This window comes from Triturus cristatus, chromosome 7 (genome assembly GCF_964204655.1).
Source record: "Triturus cristatus chromosome 7, aTriCri1.1, whole genome shotgun sequence".
NCBI lineage: Eukaryota > Metazoa > Chordata > Amphibia > Caudata > Salamandridae > Triturus > Triturus cristatus.
The window spans coordinates 934,295,147-934,314,487 of record NC_140590.1 but is presented as its reverse complement, the minus strand read 5'-3'; the positions used below and the strand labels follow the sequence as shown (position 1 = coordinate 934,314,487).

At 46.9% G+C, this 19,341-nt stretch overlaps 1 protein-coding gene across 8 annotated transcripts in view; it reads left to right on the top strand.

Annotated features, from left to right (window-relative positions):
- The window catches only part of LOC146810867 (RUN and FYVE domain-containing protein 1-like), a 516,661-nt gene that overhangs the window by 226,776 nt on the left and 270,544 nt on the right, over positions 1-19,341 (top strand). For all 8 annotated transcript variants that reach the window (XM_085617892.1, XM_085617897.1, XM_085617895.1 and 5 more), the window contains one exon: positions 11,411-11,472. In XM_085617892.1, coding sequence (XP_085474018.1) covers positions 11,411-11,472 — 62 coding nt within the window. The remainder of the gene's footprint in view (positions 1-11,410; positions 11,473-19,341) is intronic.

The window sequence follows — 19,341 nt, the reverse complement described above, 5'->3', positions numbered from 1 at the left end:
ATCTTGTAATCCTAACTGACCCAGGGAACATGGCAGAAAAACGAATTTAGTATGCCTGAACTCAGAATGATAAAATACATCGTTTAGTGAAGTTGGTTTTAACATTCTGTGTTTAAAAATACCACTTTTAGAAAGTAGGTATTTTCTTGCCTAACCATCCAGCCTGCCTCTGCTAGGTTGTGTATTGCATGTCTGGTTTGTGAGTGACAGGGGCAGGGGTGGCTCCAGGAGACAGGGTGAGTCAGCACTAGGCTGAATAGACCTATCTGCATTGGGAGTGGTGGGAGGAGTAGCAGCTGGGCCTGAATAGTGCTGTGCCTGCCTTCCACAATGCTGACTCAACCTCCTGTGATGCGTCTGATGACCCTGGCCCACACTGACAAACGAGGAAGTTGAGCACTGGCAGAATGCACCCAGAACTGGTTTGGACTAGGTACAGACACTCTCTGCCTTCAGAGACAAAGGATTTGTGTGTATAAAAAGGGGGACCCAGACCCCAGAACTTTAGATCACTTCTGGGAAATCAAGAGGAACCTTTGCCAAGGAGAAGAAACCGGAGAAGCTGAAGGAGGACTACCGCCCCTGTGCTGTTTGCTGTCTGCGGTTGGCCTGCAGTGGTTACTTGTTGCCAAGGAAAGGAGAAAAGGACTTTGCTGTTTGCTTTGTCATCTTGAGGAAGATCTCCAAGGGCTTGAACTGAGCTTGCCTCCTGTCTGAAGCCTCAGGGACACAAAGACTTCACCACCAGCTTCACCTGAATTTCCTTGCTGGGAATTCTAACCTACAGAGAGGTGACTGCAGCTGTTTAGGACCTCTAGAGACTGTCGCTGGGAAGCGTGACGCAACGAGGAGAAGCGTGTCGCCGCCGTAGCAGTTGCCGTCGCATCGCCGAAGAAGCGTGCCGCAGTTGTTCGCCGTCGCATCGCAGACGAAGAGTGTCGCATCACCGGAGAAGCGTGCTGCCGCCGCAGAGGTCACCATCACATCACCGGAGAAGGGTGTCGTAGGGCCTGTCGCTGCTCCAAAGATCATCAATTTCGCTGCGCGGCTGTTGGGCATGCACGCATCTCATCCACGTTGTTGCATCGCATCAAAGACACCATTTTGTTGCATCGCACCAGATCGTCGCATCGCATCGAGGTGCCATCTTGTCGCATTGCACAGGATCACAGTAAGAAACCGACGCATCACCTCCTCTCCAGTAAGGAACCGATGCATCACCTCCCCTGCGCTGCAGTAAGGAACTGACGTATCATCTCCCCCGAAGCAAGTAACCGACGCATCACCTTCCCTGCGACCCTTTTCTTTGTTTTAAATGACGCATCCAAGGTACTTTGAGAGTAAAGTGTTGCATTTACCATCTACATTGAACTAAACTATTTCTACCATTCTAAAGTCATATTTTTATTACAGTATTGTGGATTTTTGTTGTTTGGTCTTGTGTTAAGTCCAGTAAAAATTACTTATTTTTCTAAACTGGTGTGGTGTCCATTTGTAGTGTTTTCACTGTATTACTGTATGTGTTCACAAATGCTTTACACACTGCCTCTGAGATAAGCCTGTCTGCTCGTGCCAAGCTACCAAGGGGGTGAGCAGGGGTTATCCAGGAGGGTACCCCCTTTCCATGACTAGAAGCAAGGTTCCCTATTTGGACAAAGGTACCTATCTCTGCCAACTAGAGACCCCCATTTCTAATATCAGTGGTCAGCGGTGAGGATTTTGACTTGCATTTGTGATTCATATACAGTGATTGGTGTACACTACTAGTGAGTGCAGACCATAACGCAACCACATACTGTTTTTCTGTTCTCTGGTGTCCTCTTGGAAGTAGTTTTTACTAAGACTCTGGTTAGTTGTTGCACCTGTGAAGTCTGGATAAGATGGGACTTGGCTTCTGGCACATGTTCATGTATACAATGAGGGAGCTACTTGTGTTCTGCAAGGAAAGGGGGCTGCCTGTGAAGAGAAGGTCCAGGGAGGATCTAGAGACAGCCCTATATCAGTATGAACTACCACTCTGGATGCTAACACTACCAAATGAGTCTGAGGAGGAGGAATTTTCTGAAAGTGAGGGAGAAACAGAGAAAGATTAAGGGATTCTGGCTTGTGAGCAGAGGCTGAGAGAGCTTGAGGAGGAGCTCAAGAGGGCTGAGGCCAAGAGGGCCTCAACCCAAGAAGAAGAAATTTGTGTAGCTCAGGAAGTGAGCTTGGCTGGGTTGGAGGTGGAGTCCAGCTCAGATGGTGGCAGCAAAATTGAATTATCTAGTGCTGAGGGAGCAGTACATATACCCAGAGATGTGGCGCTTGACTTGAAGGAGGGGGTTAACATACACCGAGGGGGTTCAAGGATATGAGGTAGCTCCAGTGGTGCGCAGTGTCCCTGAGGTAAATTGGGAAACTGACGCAGGGGTTCATGGTCCTAGTGGTGGGCAGGACACTCTACTGACTCTAGATGAGAGGTACAGGGAGAGGGGTTCCCCCATGGTTGAAATACTGGTGTGTGAGTGTGGAGACCGCCCAGAAGAGTGTGGGTTGAGTGACAGAGACAGTCAGGTACTGTCTTGCCAATCTCAGGAGAGGAGTGTGGAGTACGTGTGCGAGGCACTGGATGGTGAGGTGAAGGATAGTTCGGTTAACACCTGTGGGGGGGCTGTGTGATCCAATTGTGGGAGAGCATATTGTAATTCCCTGTTTTCCAGAGCTATGCCAACACCTGTTGTAGTGTGAGTTCTCTGTCCCCAGGGAGCTCACCAGGGAGGCAGACATTTTGGTGGATTCCAGAGGGTCTGAAGACGCATTGCGGAGTGACCCTAAGAGGAGTGGCTCAGGTATCTTCCAGCCGAGAGTGATGGGGGAGGTCCAGAGTAGCCCAGCTAGGTCCCGGTGTAGTGGGAGGGTTGTAGGGCCTCACGTCCTGTCTCCAAGGAGAAGGAGTGAGACTGGGTTGTGTCCCGAAGTGTCCCAACCTCAGGACCTGGATGGTTCCTTAAGGGAACCCCAGGTAGGGAGGCTAGGCTGTACTAGTAGTCCAGAGGGGGATCTCCTAGTGTCAGGAGAACTGGGAGTGTCTGTAAGTGGACCTCCATCATTTCTGGTGTCTGGCAGTGCCACTCCTAAGCGGAGGGTGCAGAAGTCCAGATTGAGGGGTGAGAGGGGAAGAGAGTCCCCAGTGGAAGAACCAGTGGGCCAGGGGCCACCCAGAAGGTCTGAGTCTCCTAGGAGTGACCATGGTGACACCACTTCTGCCCTGGTGGATCTTCACGCACTGTCAGATGGACAGGGGTCAGGAGATCTGCGCCAGGCAGACTGTCACACTACACATAAGTTATGTGTTACCCTCGGGGGGCCTGTGTGCTCCCCAGGAAGTCCTGGTTCTCCGGGCAGGTGCTCAACAACAGGGGTTGGTCCCTGGATTGGGAAGCCAGGTTCAGGTGTTGCCTGACCTGGAGGGAAGGACAACTGTAATCAGTGTCCCTACCGGTTTGTCTTCTGGGGGCACCTCTCCAGGTGGGAGGGTGCAGGGCCTCAGTAAGGGGGTGGGGAGAGGGTAGCCTCACCCCTGACCTCTGCCCAGTCTAAGGGTACAGTCCCTAGGCTGGGATCCCAGTTGCAGGATAGAACACCAGAACTGGTGGGCGAATTGTGCAGGACACCTGTCACAGGTGCCCTGACAATTCAGGAAGGGGGTACCACTCCAGATGGTAGGGAACAGAGCCCCGAGGAGGACCGGGTGTGGGAAAGCTCACCCCAGTCTCCTGTCCAGCCACCGGATACAGGCCCGGGGTTGGTGGGTCAGTGTCAGGATGTCATACCTGACCTGATAGGAGGGAGAGTGGACCAAGGGTGCCAAGCACCTGGGGCTACTGCCCCGCTCTCTGACGCCACAGAGGTTGGAGAACCATGAAAGGCCTAGAGCCTGGTTCTCATCACTGACAGCTGTCAGTGGCCACTGTGGCTTGCTGTCCTGGTGGACTGAGTTGCCCCTGGGAGGGGGACAGGAGTCGCACCCTGGGGGTGGACTGAGCCACACCACTGTGTTGGCCATGTGGGTACTGTCTGACTGTTGGGACACACCTGTGAGCAAGCTAAGGTTAGGTGCTGCACAGGGGGGGTCCACAGGTGAGGAGAAGGGTTCCCCATGGGTTAGTTTAATGGGGCCTGAGAGTATGGACAGAGGGATCCAAAAAGGTTCAGAATGGCGTAGAACTGGAATATGCCCCTGCAGTTGCGGGCCAGGGTCCATGTTCGATCGCCTAAGGCAAGGAAGCCCATCAAGGTAGTCATTGGTTTTGGCTATAAGGGGGTTGTGTTGGACTTGGCCCTTTTTGCAGGGTCATCCCTGAACTTTTTGGCTTCCTCCTGTATTTTTTCTGACCTGTTGGTGGTGGTTTTATGACTCTGGGCACTTTACCACTGCTGATCAGTGCTAAAGTGCATATGCTCTCTATTGTAAATTGTTGTAATGGATTAGTGACTCCTGTATTGGCTTATTTGCTTTACTTGTCAGACCCTAGTGCAGTGCACCATGTGTGCCCATGGCCTGTAAATCAAATGCTGCTGGTGGGCTTGCTGCACTGGTTGCGCCACCCACAGAAGCAGCTTGTAAAATGTGGTTCAGGCCTGCCATTACAGGGTATGTGTGCAGTCTGGGACTGTCATGTTGACTTGGTAAGTGCACCCACTTACCAGTACCTAAACCTTTCCTTTTCTACATGTTAGCCACCCCTAAGGTAGGCCCTAGGGCAGGGTGCATTGTATGTGAAAGGTAGGACATGCCCTGATGTGTGTGGCATGTCCTGATAGTGAATGACAGCCAATTTCGTTTTTCACTATTGCAAGGCTACCTGTTCCCATGGCCAGAATGGGCAGTTTGATATTAACATCCTATAATCCTAACTGATCCAGGGAACATGGTAGAAAAACTTTAGTGAAGTTGGTTTTAACATTCTGTGTTTGAAAATACCACTTTTAGAAAGTAGGTATTTTCTTGCCTAACCATCCAGCCTGCCTCTGCTAGGTTGTGTACAGCATGTCTGGTTTGTGAGTGACAGGGGCTGGGGTGGCTCCAGGAGACAGGGTGAGTCAGCACTAGGCTGAATAGACCTATCTGCATTGGGAGTGGTGGGAGGAGTAGCAGCTGGGCCTGAATAGTGCTGTGCCTGCCTTCCACAATGCTGACTCAACCTCCTGTGGTGCGTCCGATGACCCTGGCCCACACTGACAAACAAAGAAGTTGAGCACTGGCAGAATGCACCCAGAACTGGTTTGGACTAGGTACAGACACTCTCTGCCTTCAGAGACAAAGGATTTGTGTGTATAAAAAGGGGGACCCAGACCCCAGAACTTTAGATCACTTCTGGGAAATCAAGAGGAACCTTTGCCAAGGAGAAGAAACCGGAGAAGCTGAAGGAGGATTACTGCCCCTGAGCTGTTTGCTGTCTGGGGTTGGGCTGCAGTGGTTACATGTTGCCAAGGAGAGGAGAAAGGGACATTGCTGTTTTCTTTGTCATTTTGAGGAAGATCTCCAAGGGCTTGAACTGAGCTTGCCTCCGGTCTGAAGTCTTAGGGACACAAAGACTTCACCACCAGCTCCCCCTGAATTTCCTTGCTGGGAATTCTAACCTACAGAGAGGTGCCTGCAGCTGTTTAGGACCTCTGGAGACTGTTTGTCGCTGGGAGCTGGAAGCGCGACGCAACGAGGAGAAGTTTGTTGCCGCCGCAGCAGTTGCCATTGCATCGCAGACGAAGCGTGTCATCACCGGAGAAGCGTGCCGCCGCCACATAGGTCGCCATCGCATCACTGGAGAAGCGTGTCGCAGGGCCTGTTGCTGCTCCAAAGATCATCGATTTTGCCACACGGCCGACCACTTTTGAAATTTGTGGAGGTCGTGCCTTAGAAACAATCTATGCCCTGACGAAGTTCGTAAAGAACGAAACGCGTTGGCTGAGTCTGATTTTTCTGAGAGTTGAATGAGAATAAAAGAACAACAATTGGAATATTTGAAAAGACTTTTCCTTTGGTGCACCGTCCCTTTGTAAAAGAGTTTGTATATCTGGTTTTCCAGTAGAGCACAAGTACGGCCTGCTCTGGACGTGTTTTTGCACCTATCAAGAAATTGTGTATTGATTTGGGATTTGGTGTGCTTAACATTGGTCAGCCGTACGGTTTTTTTGTCTATACTTTGAGAGTAAAGTGTCGCATTTACCATCTACATTGAACTAAGCTATTTCTACCATTCTAAAGTCATTTTTTTTATTACAGTATTGTGGATTTTTGTCGTTTGGTCTTGTGTTAAGTCTAGTAAAGATTACTTATTTTTCTAAACTGGTGTGGTATCCATTTGTAGTGTTTTCACTATATTACTGTATGTGTTCACAAATGCTTTACACACTGCCTCTGAGATAAGCCTGTCTGCTCGTGCCAAGCTACCAAGGGGGTGAGCAGGGGTTATCCAGGTGTGTACCCCCTTTCCCTGACTAGATGACTAGAAGCAAGGGTCCCTATTTGGACAAATGTGCCAACTAGAGACCCCCATTTCTAACAAGTGCTTATTACAATTAATGAGAATCCTCTGGAGGAGAAGTAAAGGTTACTTCCCTGTCATCCTATTTCACCTCCATGGGCACTGTCATTACAGTTGTAAGCAAGCCTCCCACCTCCCCGGAAGGTATGAGGGAAGTAATTTTGTGACTTTCCATCCAGGATACTATTTTATCAGTAAAAAAGAACTGACCCAACTGTCATGGGAATGATGGATTCTAAAGGAGTAGGGATTTCTTGTAAAAAATCCCAGACCTCATCATTGTGGGAGCAGGTAACAGAATGTTCACTTTTTGAGCTCCTCGTATGAGTGTTTCTTGAAACATGTTAATGTCATCGGCTGGCGAGAATCTTGTTGGAGGAGAATCAGTGAAAGGAGAGAAAAATCTCCTCGTGTCCGAGGACATTATTGTTCCTGACCTTGGACCTGTACCTGTGTCTGCATCTAGCTGAATATCTTGAAGAAAAGTCTTGTATGGAATGTTGTGCTTAAACTCTTGAGCTTGTTTTGGATCTGCAATGAAATTTGGACCTCGGTGGTGGAGATTTACATCTTCTTGGTACTATAGGTGGCTTGCTAGAAAGTGAGCCCCCGAAGGCATTGCAGTCTGAGGAGGAGGATCCCGGGTGAGTGAGGTGGAGTTTCTTGCTGCTGGAACTGGATGTTGAAGTGGTGAAGGTTGTTGCGAAGTATGGTGTCTTGGCGATTCTGGAATGACTACTGGCGATGATGGTGAATATGCTCTTGAGTTTTCTGAATCTGAAGGTGTCTGAGATCTCCTCACCTGTGTTTTCCTGATACAGTCAACCAATTTAGAGATGGAAAGTGCAGATTCTGTGTGTCTTGACTTCGAATGGCCTCTTAAAGTTGAATGTCTCGGTTCCTCGCGATGTTGAGTGTGTGTGTTTCAATATCGAAAGGCGCCTTCTCTTTGGTGTCGACCAAGTGCTTGACTATGAGCATATTGCCAATGTACCTCATCTCCACGCCATTGTTCTCGACGTCAAACGGGAACGTTGTGTTTTTTTTATGGACTTACCCTCTTTTTGGATCTCCCGCTCATAGAGTCACTGTCAAGGTAGAGCCCTGGCAGGGGACTTGACCCTCTCTTTGAACATGTGATGCCCCACCTTCAGATAGCGCCTCATGCTTTCTGTGCATTTCCGTTCTTCCCTAAAGGCGAATCTTCTCACTGTCCTGCAGGGTATGCCTGAAGAAGGTCTTACAATGTTGCAATTTGTCTGGGATGTGACTGTCGGAAAGGCAAAATATACACAGATTATGGGGATCCGATTTTGCCTTTTTTCTGCCACAGATTGGACACTTGTCAATAAAGATAGCATTTTATTTGCCTTAAAACACATTTTTCTGGTCAGAAAAAAATAACAGAGAAACAGTTTAGTCGTCCAAAGGCAATATGTGAAGCTGGTTAGATTCCAGTCTATAAAGATTTTTAGTAAAAACAAAAAGCCAAAAAGGCCTAGGCTCAGTGCTCCAAGATCCTGTCACAAGGAGCCGGAAAATAGAACTGAGGTAACTGCCTCCTGCTGGGCATGATGGGATACTGGAGGGGTTGTAAGCCCTTAAAGGTGTTGTGTCCGTTTTTATACTACCATCGCTGCAGCCTATGCGCCTACATTGCCCTGTTCCTTCTTCCCCCATTTCCTTTGAAAAAGGTTTGTAAATAAGATTTATAAGGAAAGATGATCTAGTTTATATTTATTCCTCCTATAAGCAATTTGGCTTTTTTTTAAATTAGTGAAATGAATTGCCCAATAGAGCCTATTTTATAGGCTGGGAAAAATAAACAAAATATATGTTAAAACTTGGTCTTCCTAAAGTAAGGCGAAGATGTACGCTTGAGAATATATATTTTAAAGAAGTGGTCCAGGATCCCGCACGTGGGCAAGACTTTTCATTGAGTATGATTTCAATTTCAATGGATATTCTCCTGAAGGAGAATTAGAATTACATGTAAGAAACATTTCCTTTCTTTTTCTTATTCTAGTCCAAGAGAAACAAGATCCCAAGTGTAATTTGTGGGTCTTAAGTTCTTTCTGCAGTGTCAGGATGTGAGAAATTATTTTTAGTTGTACTGTTAGGGAGTTCCAAATGTCTGTGGAAACAGCAAATAAATATTTCCTTTGTGCTCAACTCATTTGGAATTTCGTTGTTTCCCCTGGAAGTATGTTCTTGCTACTTCATGCTCTTGTACCACCGGATAGCCTACTCAATTACACTAGGTAACTTCCTACATGTAGTGCTTTGAAGGTGATGCAGCGGATTTTATATTGTATTCACCTCTTCAGCGTACAACAAACAGCTCCCTAAGAATAGGGAAGATGTGGTTGAACTTCTTCTTGGAAAGCAATTAAGCTATTAAACAGAATGTCGCTTTTATTGGAGTTTATACATAATGAGGTATACCCACCATAACAGTGTTGCGGAAGTCAATTCTTGTAATAATTCGAGCATGAACAACTATCTTCCACTGTTTTTAAGCATGCAGATACTGTATTCTTTTTAGGGAATGCAAATGGACAATTTCAAATTGTGTCCCTTTTTGATGTGGGTGATCAACTACAGTGAAATCACGTAGACTCAATAGACTCTTCACTGCCTCTAACTTTCAACTACTAGATTATGCTTGGATCTATTTTGTCATTGGATTTCCAAGAGATCAGAATGATTTCCATTTTCTGCAGGTTTAGTTTCAGCCGGTTCTATCATCCAGATTTGCAGTTTCTCCAGTTCACACTGTCGAATAATGGTGTCTTGAATCATTGATAATCATTATTGCCCAGGTTTAAATCACCTGTGTATTGATGCAGCTCAATGCCTGAATCTCTCATCAATACACTTGGAGGTACTACGTAAAGTATAATTGACATTGGAATATAGTTCCCTCCACGTTATGTGTTCATTCTAGAAGTGTATATTGGACTTCATTTCCCAAATTTTGAAGTATGCTTTCATCTTCATGCCACTTTTGGTGTCCACTTCAAAATCGGAGGCAAGAGATATTGTACTGCCTTCCGAGTAGTATGTGACAGACGCTCTCATGCAATATATTTAAAATCCGAAAGAACTACACAATTAAGTATTTTGTTTGATGTTTTCTTTTTATTGAGTCGATCAGTACTAGATCTGCACCCATCAATTGGCCGTAGTTTGGTTTTGTAGCTCTTTTATTAAGGTAACACAGTAGAAAGTATTGTTATAAAAATATTTATCACGCTCTGTGCTTCTGCTAAAGGGTTTGTGGTTGTCTTCCACTGTGAATGTGTTAGTGTGGCAATTTAAATAGTGTGCACTATTGTCATTTCCAACAGACATATTAGGGTTGCTAGACTGTGTGATGTTGAGGAGGTATCTTGTTGGAATGATGTCGCTCACAAATGTATATTGCACTGGAATCACTTCAAGAGTAGTGAGGTCTCCCACTATATCCCTTCATCTTAGCTAATCCTCAATGTTCAGAAGGTAGTCAGTCAGTCAGGTCCTGAGCCAGTTACCACTGTCATCTTCATGTAGAGGCATCGCTGGATTATTGGTTGGTTGTGTGGCTATTGTATTATATTTCTGTCGCATTGCTTTGTTTGTTACTTATGCATTATATAGATGCCTGTTTGATGGTATGACTGTAAAATCTATCTACAGAAAGCTCATGTCTCAATCAACTTCTCTCTGTATCTGTTATTTATGGAAGCTCTCAGTCGGGCAACTTCTTCCTTACTCCTCCTGATGTGTTTCCTTAAATGCGTATTTTTTTATTATCAAAGCTGGCCCAAATCTCCTTGTTCTTGCTGGGGTACCACGTGTCTCTCTGGCAGGGAATTCATTGTTGAACCTGTATCCTTCACTGTGGCTTGTGTGAGATGTACTTAATATCTGTAAGCCAACCTCTGTGATGTTTTTGTGGTGAATATCTTAGCTGTAGCTCTGCCTATGAATATGCAATAATTATGTACATGTATTCTCAAAGCAGACCGCGATCTCACTGGTCATCAGCCTCCTAGTGTGTCTTCACCAGTTATATCCTGATTGTGGCACTAATGGTCTTTCTATTGACACTGTGCATAAACTAGTCAATGGTTGATTGATAGATTTCCAAGCCAATAGACTTACATGTTGGGTTACATCAAGGTCCCTTATTGGGATGACTGCCTGTTTTATTTGGCACGTGATATCCCATAGAATGTGTTTCTCCCATGCGTCTTGAATAAGTGTGTATTCCTTTTTGTGTCGCATCTGTATTATAAGAAAATACCACAGTGCTATGGAAGCACCCGCTGGGCAATAGGCAAACAGATATTATATTAGCCCCCATTGATGGGTAGCATCTTCCCAGCTGTGTATATTGGAGGTGATGTTCCTCAGGATTTGGGCAGTTTCTGCTGTGAAGTGGTACAGGCTGTTCACCTTTTTCGATCCTATATGCTAGACCTCATACCTCACCCTGTTTATTCTGCTGTTCGTTAGCCATATGGCAGCAAGTAGCCAGACGATTTGACTGCTTTCTACTTCCTTGGTATGGGCTATAGGGTGTTCTCTGAGTTCTCTGCTTCACTGCCGATCCCAGTTTTTTTCACCTTTGTATTAATTCCCATTTTCTGGCAAAAGGATCAGCTGTATGTCATGCAATCTGCCTTGATGCCAATGATAACAATCTGTACCTTATGTATTGAGGCCTCTTTTATTGTCTTTCGCGCTGGGAATTTTTTGTTTTTCACATGAAAAGGGCGGCCTTTTCTTCACCTGTTTGCTAAACATGCCTATTTTTTGTTTGTGAATAAAATGTTTTGTAAGGCTCCTTATGCCCTTTTTTATGGAAGGCAATTTTATGTTTATTTTTGTTTATTTTTCAGGTTGGAGTTATTGATTTTTCTTTATTCCTCAAGGATGCACAGAGCAGTGAGAATGACAAACAGTATGTATAAACTTTGTATCAGTTAAAGCAAATGTTAACTGTATCTGGCAGATGTATGGTAGCAACAGCAAATATTAATTAAGGATGTGAGCCTATCCAGTAAAAAACAGATGGTTCTTGCGATGTCTTTTAAATTTAGCCTAGGTCTCGTTTTCATGTTCTAAACCTGATGTAGAACCTACGAAGAAGCCTTGGATAATGTATATTCTAGCTGGTGGTAGCAATGTTTTTGAATCTTAGAAACCCATAGTGTATATTACAGCAATTACTTGTCATACTCATTTTAAGTAGCAGTGGGGAAGCTCTCAGAGTTTCACTCCACAGAATTCCGCGGAGTTACATAAAAACTCTGCAAGATTCTGTGGAGTCCCACGAGTTGTGCTGATTTTTAGTTCCAGGAGCTTGTTCTGCGCTGCAAAATCAGTGCGAACAGCAGGACGTGGTGTGTCAGGGGGTGCTGCTTCTTTGCTGCCACTCAAGTATTGAGCTGCAGCTTTCTCACCGCGAGTGGCAGCATTCTCACCGCAAATAGTTGGGGCCGACCGCATTGAGAAAATCTTGCCGGTGCCGCCCTAGCGCCTGAAAATCACACTAGGGGACGCCAATTCTTGTTTGCGCTTGTCATCTTAGCGTTGGCGAGCCACATGCAAGAAAAATTCAGCCACATGGCGGAGTTTTGTCGGAACTTGGCAAAACTCCACTGGCGGAGCGTAATTTATCGCCCCTAATTTTTAGGTCTGGTGTGACAGTGCAGCTGTCTGGCAGAACTTTTGTCACAGCTCTTTGAAAAAAAATATACAAATACAGGTAATAGGCTTCAAATGAGTAAACATGTAACCTCAAGCAGTAGGTTATTTGCTGGTGGATTATTGAGTCTTCCATGGAATTGTCATTTCAGTATGAGGTGCTTTCTTGTAGCAGATGGCAGGGAACATTTGTTTGTAAACTCAGAAACCATCTGGGAAAGAAGGTTTTGCCACCGAAAGCAACGCACCCGGCATTATAAACAAATGCTTACTTGAAGTATTATCTAGATAAGTATGTAAATGCAATATATTTTTCAGTTGCTATATTTTTTTTTTAATATTTACTTTTGTCTGCCAAAAATAAAATCCAAAAAAACAGATGTTATTTTGCATTTACAAGCATATCTAAGTTGCGAGGCTGTTCTTTATTTCTTTATTATTATAATGCTATTTGCTTTGCTTTCAGTACTGAAAATGTCGTAAGCCGGGGGTATCATTTTTGGATATCAGCAACAACAACAGATATAATCTGGCGAGAAAGCATCTTATTGCTTGTTATTTTAAGGAGCTGTCATGCCAAAGGGCCAAGCATTTATTTATTTTTAATTATTTACTTCACTTTTTAATTTTACTCTGAGCATGAAAATGACAAAACAAATACATTTGGAAATTGGCAACATTTGTTACTTGAAAATTGCTTATACTACATATATTACAGCATAATTTCTTATTAATATGAAAGTTAGATTGCAAAGAACTGTGGGTCAGCAAATGTCCTTCTTATGAACATCCGTATTTCTGAAAACCTATTTTGGACCTGCTGTACAACATTATTAACAGTGGAAGAGTTCTGCCACGCACGTGCTTGGCAGTGGAATGTTCAATGTGTTTACAAAAAGACTGTTGTGGTAGCCATGGGAATTGCTGACCTATTTCCCTAATTCATGCTGCACAGGATAAAAGAAACATGTCAGGACAATTGACAAAGCATCCGGAGTGAATCTATTACTAGTGAAACATTGACTTGCAGAAAGATTTGCCTACGCAATTTTTATTAGCCTCAAAACCGTAAAGGTTTGCATAAACAGACAAGCTTGAAAAGGTGTTAAATGTCATGTGTAAAACTGTAGGCCTCCTTATGTTCTTGAGTGATTTCATCAGGAATATTTCACACAAGGGAGTTGAGTTACAAGATGGGGGTTAACAGACAACCTGTCTGTAAGGCAACTGCTACAACAAGGTGATGGATGGAATGCTTGAATTAATCTCAGCTGCTGGCCAGGGCCAGACTGGCCGTACGTCGCGTGCATCCAGTGTTTTCCCAGGAGGCTGGAAGGGTGGGGGCCGGTTTTGGAGTGGTGGGGGCTGTTTTTGTTACTGTAGACCATTTTACAGCAATGCTGCAATATCGGTCTGAGTAACAAAAGCAGCAGTGCTTGACACTTGCGCCCCCTGCGGTGGAGGCTGGTCTGACAAAATTGTCAGGGCTGTTTTGGGTTCTCAGTCCGGCCCTGCTGCTGGGTATCGCTTGGGGCAGCATCCCAATCCATAATTTTTCGCCCAGCATGCTACCTCTGTTTGGACCCAGCCATATGCAAACCAGCCTTGACCCTGCTCCAATTGGAACAGTCCAGCCCAAACGGCCAGGTATAGTTGAACGATGGTTTGGGATGTGACCCAAACGATTGCCAACGACTAACATAAATTCAAGCATTCTGTGCATCCCTTTGTTGTTGCAGTGTTTGTAAGGCAAGCATTGGCTAAAGCTAGCCCCCACAATATTCTGCTTGTTCCTGCAGGATGTTCTGAAGCAGCTGACCTCTACTCTGTGGCTCCTACTTGGAGAACAATCACTAGTACTTCTCATAGCACACAGAACAACTTGAGATTGGAAACTTCATAGGAGCCACTGCTAAATAACGTGATATATTTATAGAATAGGGGAGTCTGGTCATCAAATAATCTAAAACTAACTGGACATGCACCCAAGCATTGTAAAATAATCATGGTAAAACCAATTCACCAATGTATAATTTAGGGGCAAAAAAAGCATTTGGTGATCATAAATTCCCAATCCTGAGTGACGAACGCAGTATTACTGGAATTTTGCAATCGTAGAACGCGCTCACTAATGGAGAAATACCTCCAGTGATTAGTGGCACGCTCTACTTCGTTTTTGTTAGGAATAAGGGCCATTCCAGCCTGTGAATGGAGACAGAAAACCCCTAGGAAGAAGACCTCTAGGTTCCAGCTGTGCAACGCCTGTCACCGCGCCATGCCGGTCACAGATCCCCACTTTGTGTGTCTCTGGTGCCTGGAGCTCGACCACGACACAAAGTCATGCTCCGATTGCCAGGCCATGCCACCGAAGGCTTTTAGGGAGTGGTTCCTAAAGCTAATGGCGTTGTGGTGCCACGGAGGTCACCTCGTTTAATGGAGAAATACCACCAATGTTTAGTGGCACACCCTACTTTGTTTTTGTCGGAAGTGCGATTCCAGCCTGTGTATGTAAACAGAACACCCCTATATTCATTTGGGATATGGGAATGGTGAAGGAAGTATTTTCCCCAGTAGAAAGTATTTCCCGAGGGAGAAGGAAAATACATTGAATTTACATCATATTAATACATGTATATAAGTACTGAAAAATCTGCTTTCACTGGAGAACTGCAGGAAATATAGTATCTGATGTAGACATCTAGCCACAGATTCCTTACCTTGGAACTTCCAGGCGTCGGGCTGGATCAGGAAGATTTTTTGATAGCAGTACCCCTACACACCGGTAGATGGCCTTGGTCGACTCCATCGCCGGCGTCGTGTTCATCGTTGTGGTGACGTCTGCGTCCTCAATATAACCGCCACTCCGACGTGCTGACATCAGTTCTTTTCTTTCTGCGCCGGCCAGCGCAGATCCATCGAAGAGAGCTTATCCCCTGTAATTTTTGACAGACTTTTCTCGACTTTTTGTTGACTCCTTTTGGTATGCTAGGATGTCTAGCAAGAAACCTCAGGGTTCAAGCCGTGCGGCGCCTGTCATCCTGCCATGTTGGTCACGGACCCTCACTTATTGTGTCTCTGGTGCCTGGAGCGCGGCCACAACACAAATTTATGCTCCGATTACTTGGCTATGGTGCCGAAGGCTTTGAGGGAGCGGTCCCAAAAGCTAATCGCGTCCCCGTGCCACAGAGGTCACCTCGCCTCGTTGGTCTTGTTCCCGATCTCGGTCGAGAGAAAGGTCCTAGCCCCGCTCCAGATGATCGATGTCCTCTTCCTTGAAGTTGTCGCGGTCAGGTATAAGGCACCACAAAAAGTACAAGAAGTCAAAACGTGCTTCGACTTCCCCCTGTCCGTCATGTGACGAAAGGGAGGAACCTCGGCGTTCAAGGCATCGGTCCGCAGAGCGGGTGCCTGGGTCGGCTCCACATTTCCCTACCTTTCTGGGGCCGAGAGCGACCCCCGCCCAACTTAAGGAATTTTATGACGCCATGTGCGCCATATTTGGATCCTTCAGCTCTGGCCACGGGCTTCCACCGGGGCCCGTTCCTGGGTCCGGACCGGCGCAGGTCGGCCCTCAGCGACCTTCCCCGGCGATGTGTCGTACACCAAGGTCCTTGGCGGCACCTTCCCAATCGTCATTCCGGACAACACAGAGCCGATCGGACATCCACCGACGTCGAGACCAGCGCCGACGGAGCCGTACGGCTCCATGCCATTCAACTTGCCCTATTCTGAAGTGTTAAGAATGGATTAGAAGGATTTGGGAGGGGGAGCAGGATCTCTTAGAAATCCCACAACCTCAGGATCTGGACTGGTATGAGGTACTGGGTGATGCCAGTGTCCTGGACACGTCCCCAGATTCTTGCATGATATCTCCACCTAACCTGCCTACGGAGGAGGTGGCATCATTTGCAATGGTGGTTTATAGGGCTGTGGAGGTCCTGGATCTGCAGCTTCCTACAGTGGCAGTCAAGACTAACGCCTTGTAAGAGGTCCTACAGCCTGGTGTCTCCACCTCGGAACCCTTGCTGCCTTTCAAAGCGGCCTTGACAGACGTTCTTTTGAGCACCTGGTCTAAGCCTAGCATAGGGGCTCCTGTGAACAGAATGATTACTCGCCGCCATTGCCTGGCACTAGGTGACCCAGCTTTTCTCACCACCCATCTCACAAAGCTTGGTGGTCCAAGCTTCCACTTCCTGTGGTGCGTTCCCTTCGTCACCCCCGACAGGGAATCCAAAAGACTGGAAAGCTTTGGGAAGAAAATGTTCTCTTCCGCCAGTCTAGCATTGCGGTTGTTGAACACTGCATGCTTTTTGGGCTATAATTCCCATTCTATATGGGATATGGTTCTACAGGTGCTGCCCAGAGCTCGGAGGAGGCCTTGGTTCTGCTCTCCTAAGCAATTTTAGACAGGAGAGATGCAGCGAAGTTCGCCATCTGCTGTGGCTTGGACACGACACACTCACTAGGTAGAGTGATTTCCTTGATAGTGGCCAAAGGGCACCACGCCTGGTTGAGGCTGTCTGGATTTTCGTGGGATGTCCAGGCCAATCTTATGGACATGCCCTTTGATGACTTCTGTCTCTTCTGATACAAAGCAGATGCTGTGCTTGAGTGTTTTAAGGACATATGCGCTACAGCCAAGGTCTTAGGCCTCACCACAACATCCCAGCCTGTGTCTGCTTTTCGCTGCTTTCGTGGCTACAGAAGGGGCTTCTAACACAGAAACCCCTGCAAGTTCAGCAACTTCTGTGGGGCCGTGGACGCGGTTCACCCCAACCTCAAGGCTTGGGTAGCCAGAAGTCGAGCCAAGCCACAATCCTCTCCTCCACCACAAAACCTTCCTAATCCGATCCCCCTGGATCATACACATCCAGGTGGTGGCAGGATACGCCATCGACTCCACCACTGACTTGACATCACCTCGGACAGGTGGGTGTTGCAAATAGTCTGACGGGGCTACTCCCTCCCCTTCGAGACTACCCCTCCATCCATGCCTCCAGTGTACAGTCGGCTGACGGAGGTTCATCTTATCCTACTCCATGAGGAAGTCAAGACTTTCTTGGCCCAGGGAGCTATAGAGAGGGTTCCTGGGCAAGAAATAGGCTTTGGTTGTTATTCCCGCTATTTTCTGGTTCCAAAGAAGGACAGAGGCCATTGTCCTATCCTTGACCTCAGAGCCCTTAACTGCTTCCTCAAGAAGAAGTTCAAGATGCTCACCCTTGCTCAGGTCCTATCTGCCCTGGACCCGGAAAACTAAATGGTAGCGTTGGACTTGCATGATGCCTATTTCGATATTCCTGTTCTGCCTGCCCATCATCGCTACCTGCGGTTTACGGTGGGCCATGAGCACTTTCAGTATGTCGTGCTCCCCTTTGGCCTCACCAGTGCCCCCCGGGTGTTCACAAAGGTTATGGCGGTGGTCACAACCCATCTGCATAGATCAGGGGTCCGGTCTTCCTCTACCTCGATGACTGGTTGCTGAAGGCGGGCTCGTCCCAAGCAATCGTCTCCCACCTCCAGACACCAGCGAACCTCTTTCTCTCGCTGGGATTCACTATCAACGTGCCGGAGTCACACCTGACTCCCTCTCAGATGACCCTTTTCATCGGAGCAATTCTGGACACTGTGCAGTTTCGGGCTTATCCTCCTGAGCGGCGGATATTCAGGCTATGATAGTGAATTTTCAGCCTCTATCCTGAATTCGCTGAGAATGACTCTCAGGCTGTTGGGCCTTATGGCCTCCTGCATCCTGCTTGTGGGCAATGCCAGATGGCACATGCAGTCTCTGCGGTGAGACTTGACGATCCAATGGGCACGGTTTTGGGGAAATCTCACCGACCTGGTTCAGATATCGGAGGGCACTGCAAAAGACCTTCAGTGGTGGCTAACAAACCGTTATTGAGTCAGAGGCTTCTTGTCCTGAAGAAATTCGGAGATTCGGAAATGCGCGAGGGAACCCTTCCCCTGACCGAATTCTATTGAATTGGGATTTACTGTGAAAGCAACACTGGGACTACATGCCTTAGAAGGATATCAACACTAGTGGAGAAACCCACTTTAATGCAAGTTAAAGAATATTAACTTCCCATAATATTGGAATGCTCTATCTAAAGGAGCTTATTTTAACTTCATGAGACTTGTGTACAAGGGGTGCCGTTCGTGGTTGGAGTTTCCGGACTGTTTTTAACCTTTTAAGTGACGGTTTTTACGAGTGCTGCTGAACGGAGGAGTTGCACAAAACCCAAAAGCTGATTGTCATCTGTGGAAACGAAGCCGACGCGGGACTGCGAGGACCAGCAGCCCCGCTAGTGAAAACAGCTGTGTTCTCTTCCCGTGCTCCCGCCCTCCCGCCCTGAGGCTATAACACTCCTCACGGCCCCCGCTTCGCGGGTGCCGTTCGTGGTTGGAGTTTCCGGACTGTTTTTAACCTTTTAAGTGAAGGTTTTTACGAGTGCTGCTGAACGGAGGAGTTGCTCAAAACCCAAAAGGTGATTGTCATCTGTGGAAACGAAGCCGACGCGGGACTGCGAGGACCAGCAGCCCCGCTAGTGAAAACAGCTGTGTCCTCTTCCCGTGCTCCCGCCCTCCCGCCCTGAGGCTATAACACTCATCACGGCCCCCGCTTCGCGGGACGCGCACGGGCGCGCGCCCGGCGAAGCCCGGGCCAAGGGCGGGCCCGTCTGAGCCCGTCCGAGATAGTTTGAGAACGGAACGGGACCCTCCTCTAACACTTACCGATCAAAGTAATCGATTCTGGGTAAGCACCAGCTATCAGTTGTAAGTTCGTAACGTAGTGGGTTTTTGTTTAAAGAGGTTGGAAGTAGATGCCAAAAATGGATAAAACGGCTAAAAGGGATGGTCCTATTTTACAATCGACTGGGGGCGCACTAATGGGAACATTGGATAACTTCCTGGTGCGAGTGCAATCAGTCCTTGCTAAGGACATAGAACTAACTGAAAAAAGACTATCTTTAGACATCCTTTGTGACAAGAGGTCCTCTTTGGGGAATATGGCTAATTCAAGATCACCACCGTGCCGCCAGCCTGTTAGGTTGGATTCCCCGAGTTCAGCGTCTCCTGTGATGGAAGAGCGAATTGGTGACTTAATGATATGTCCCTCGCC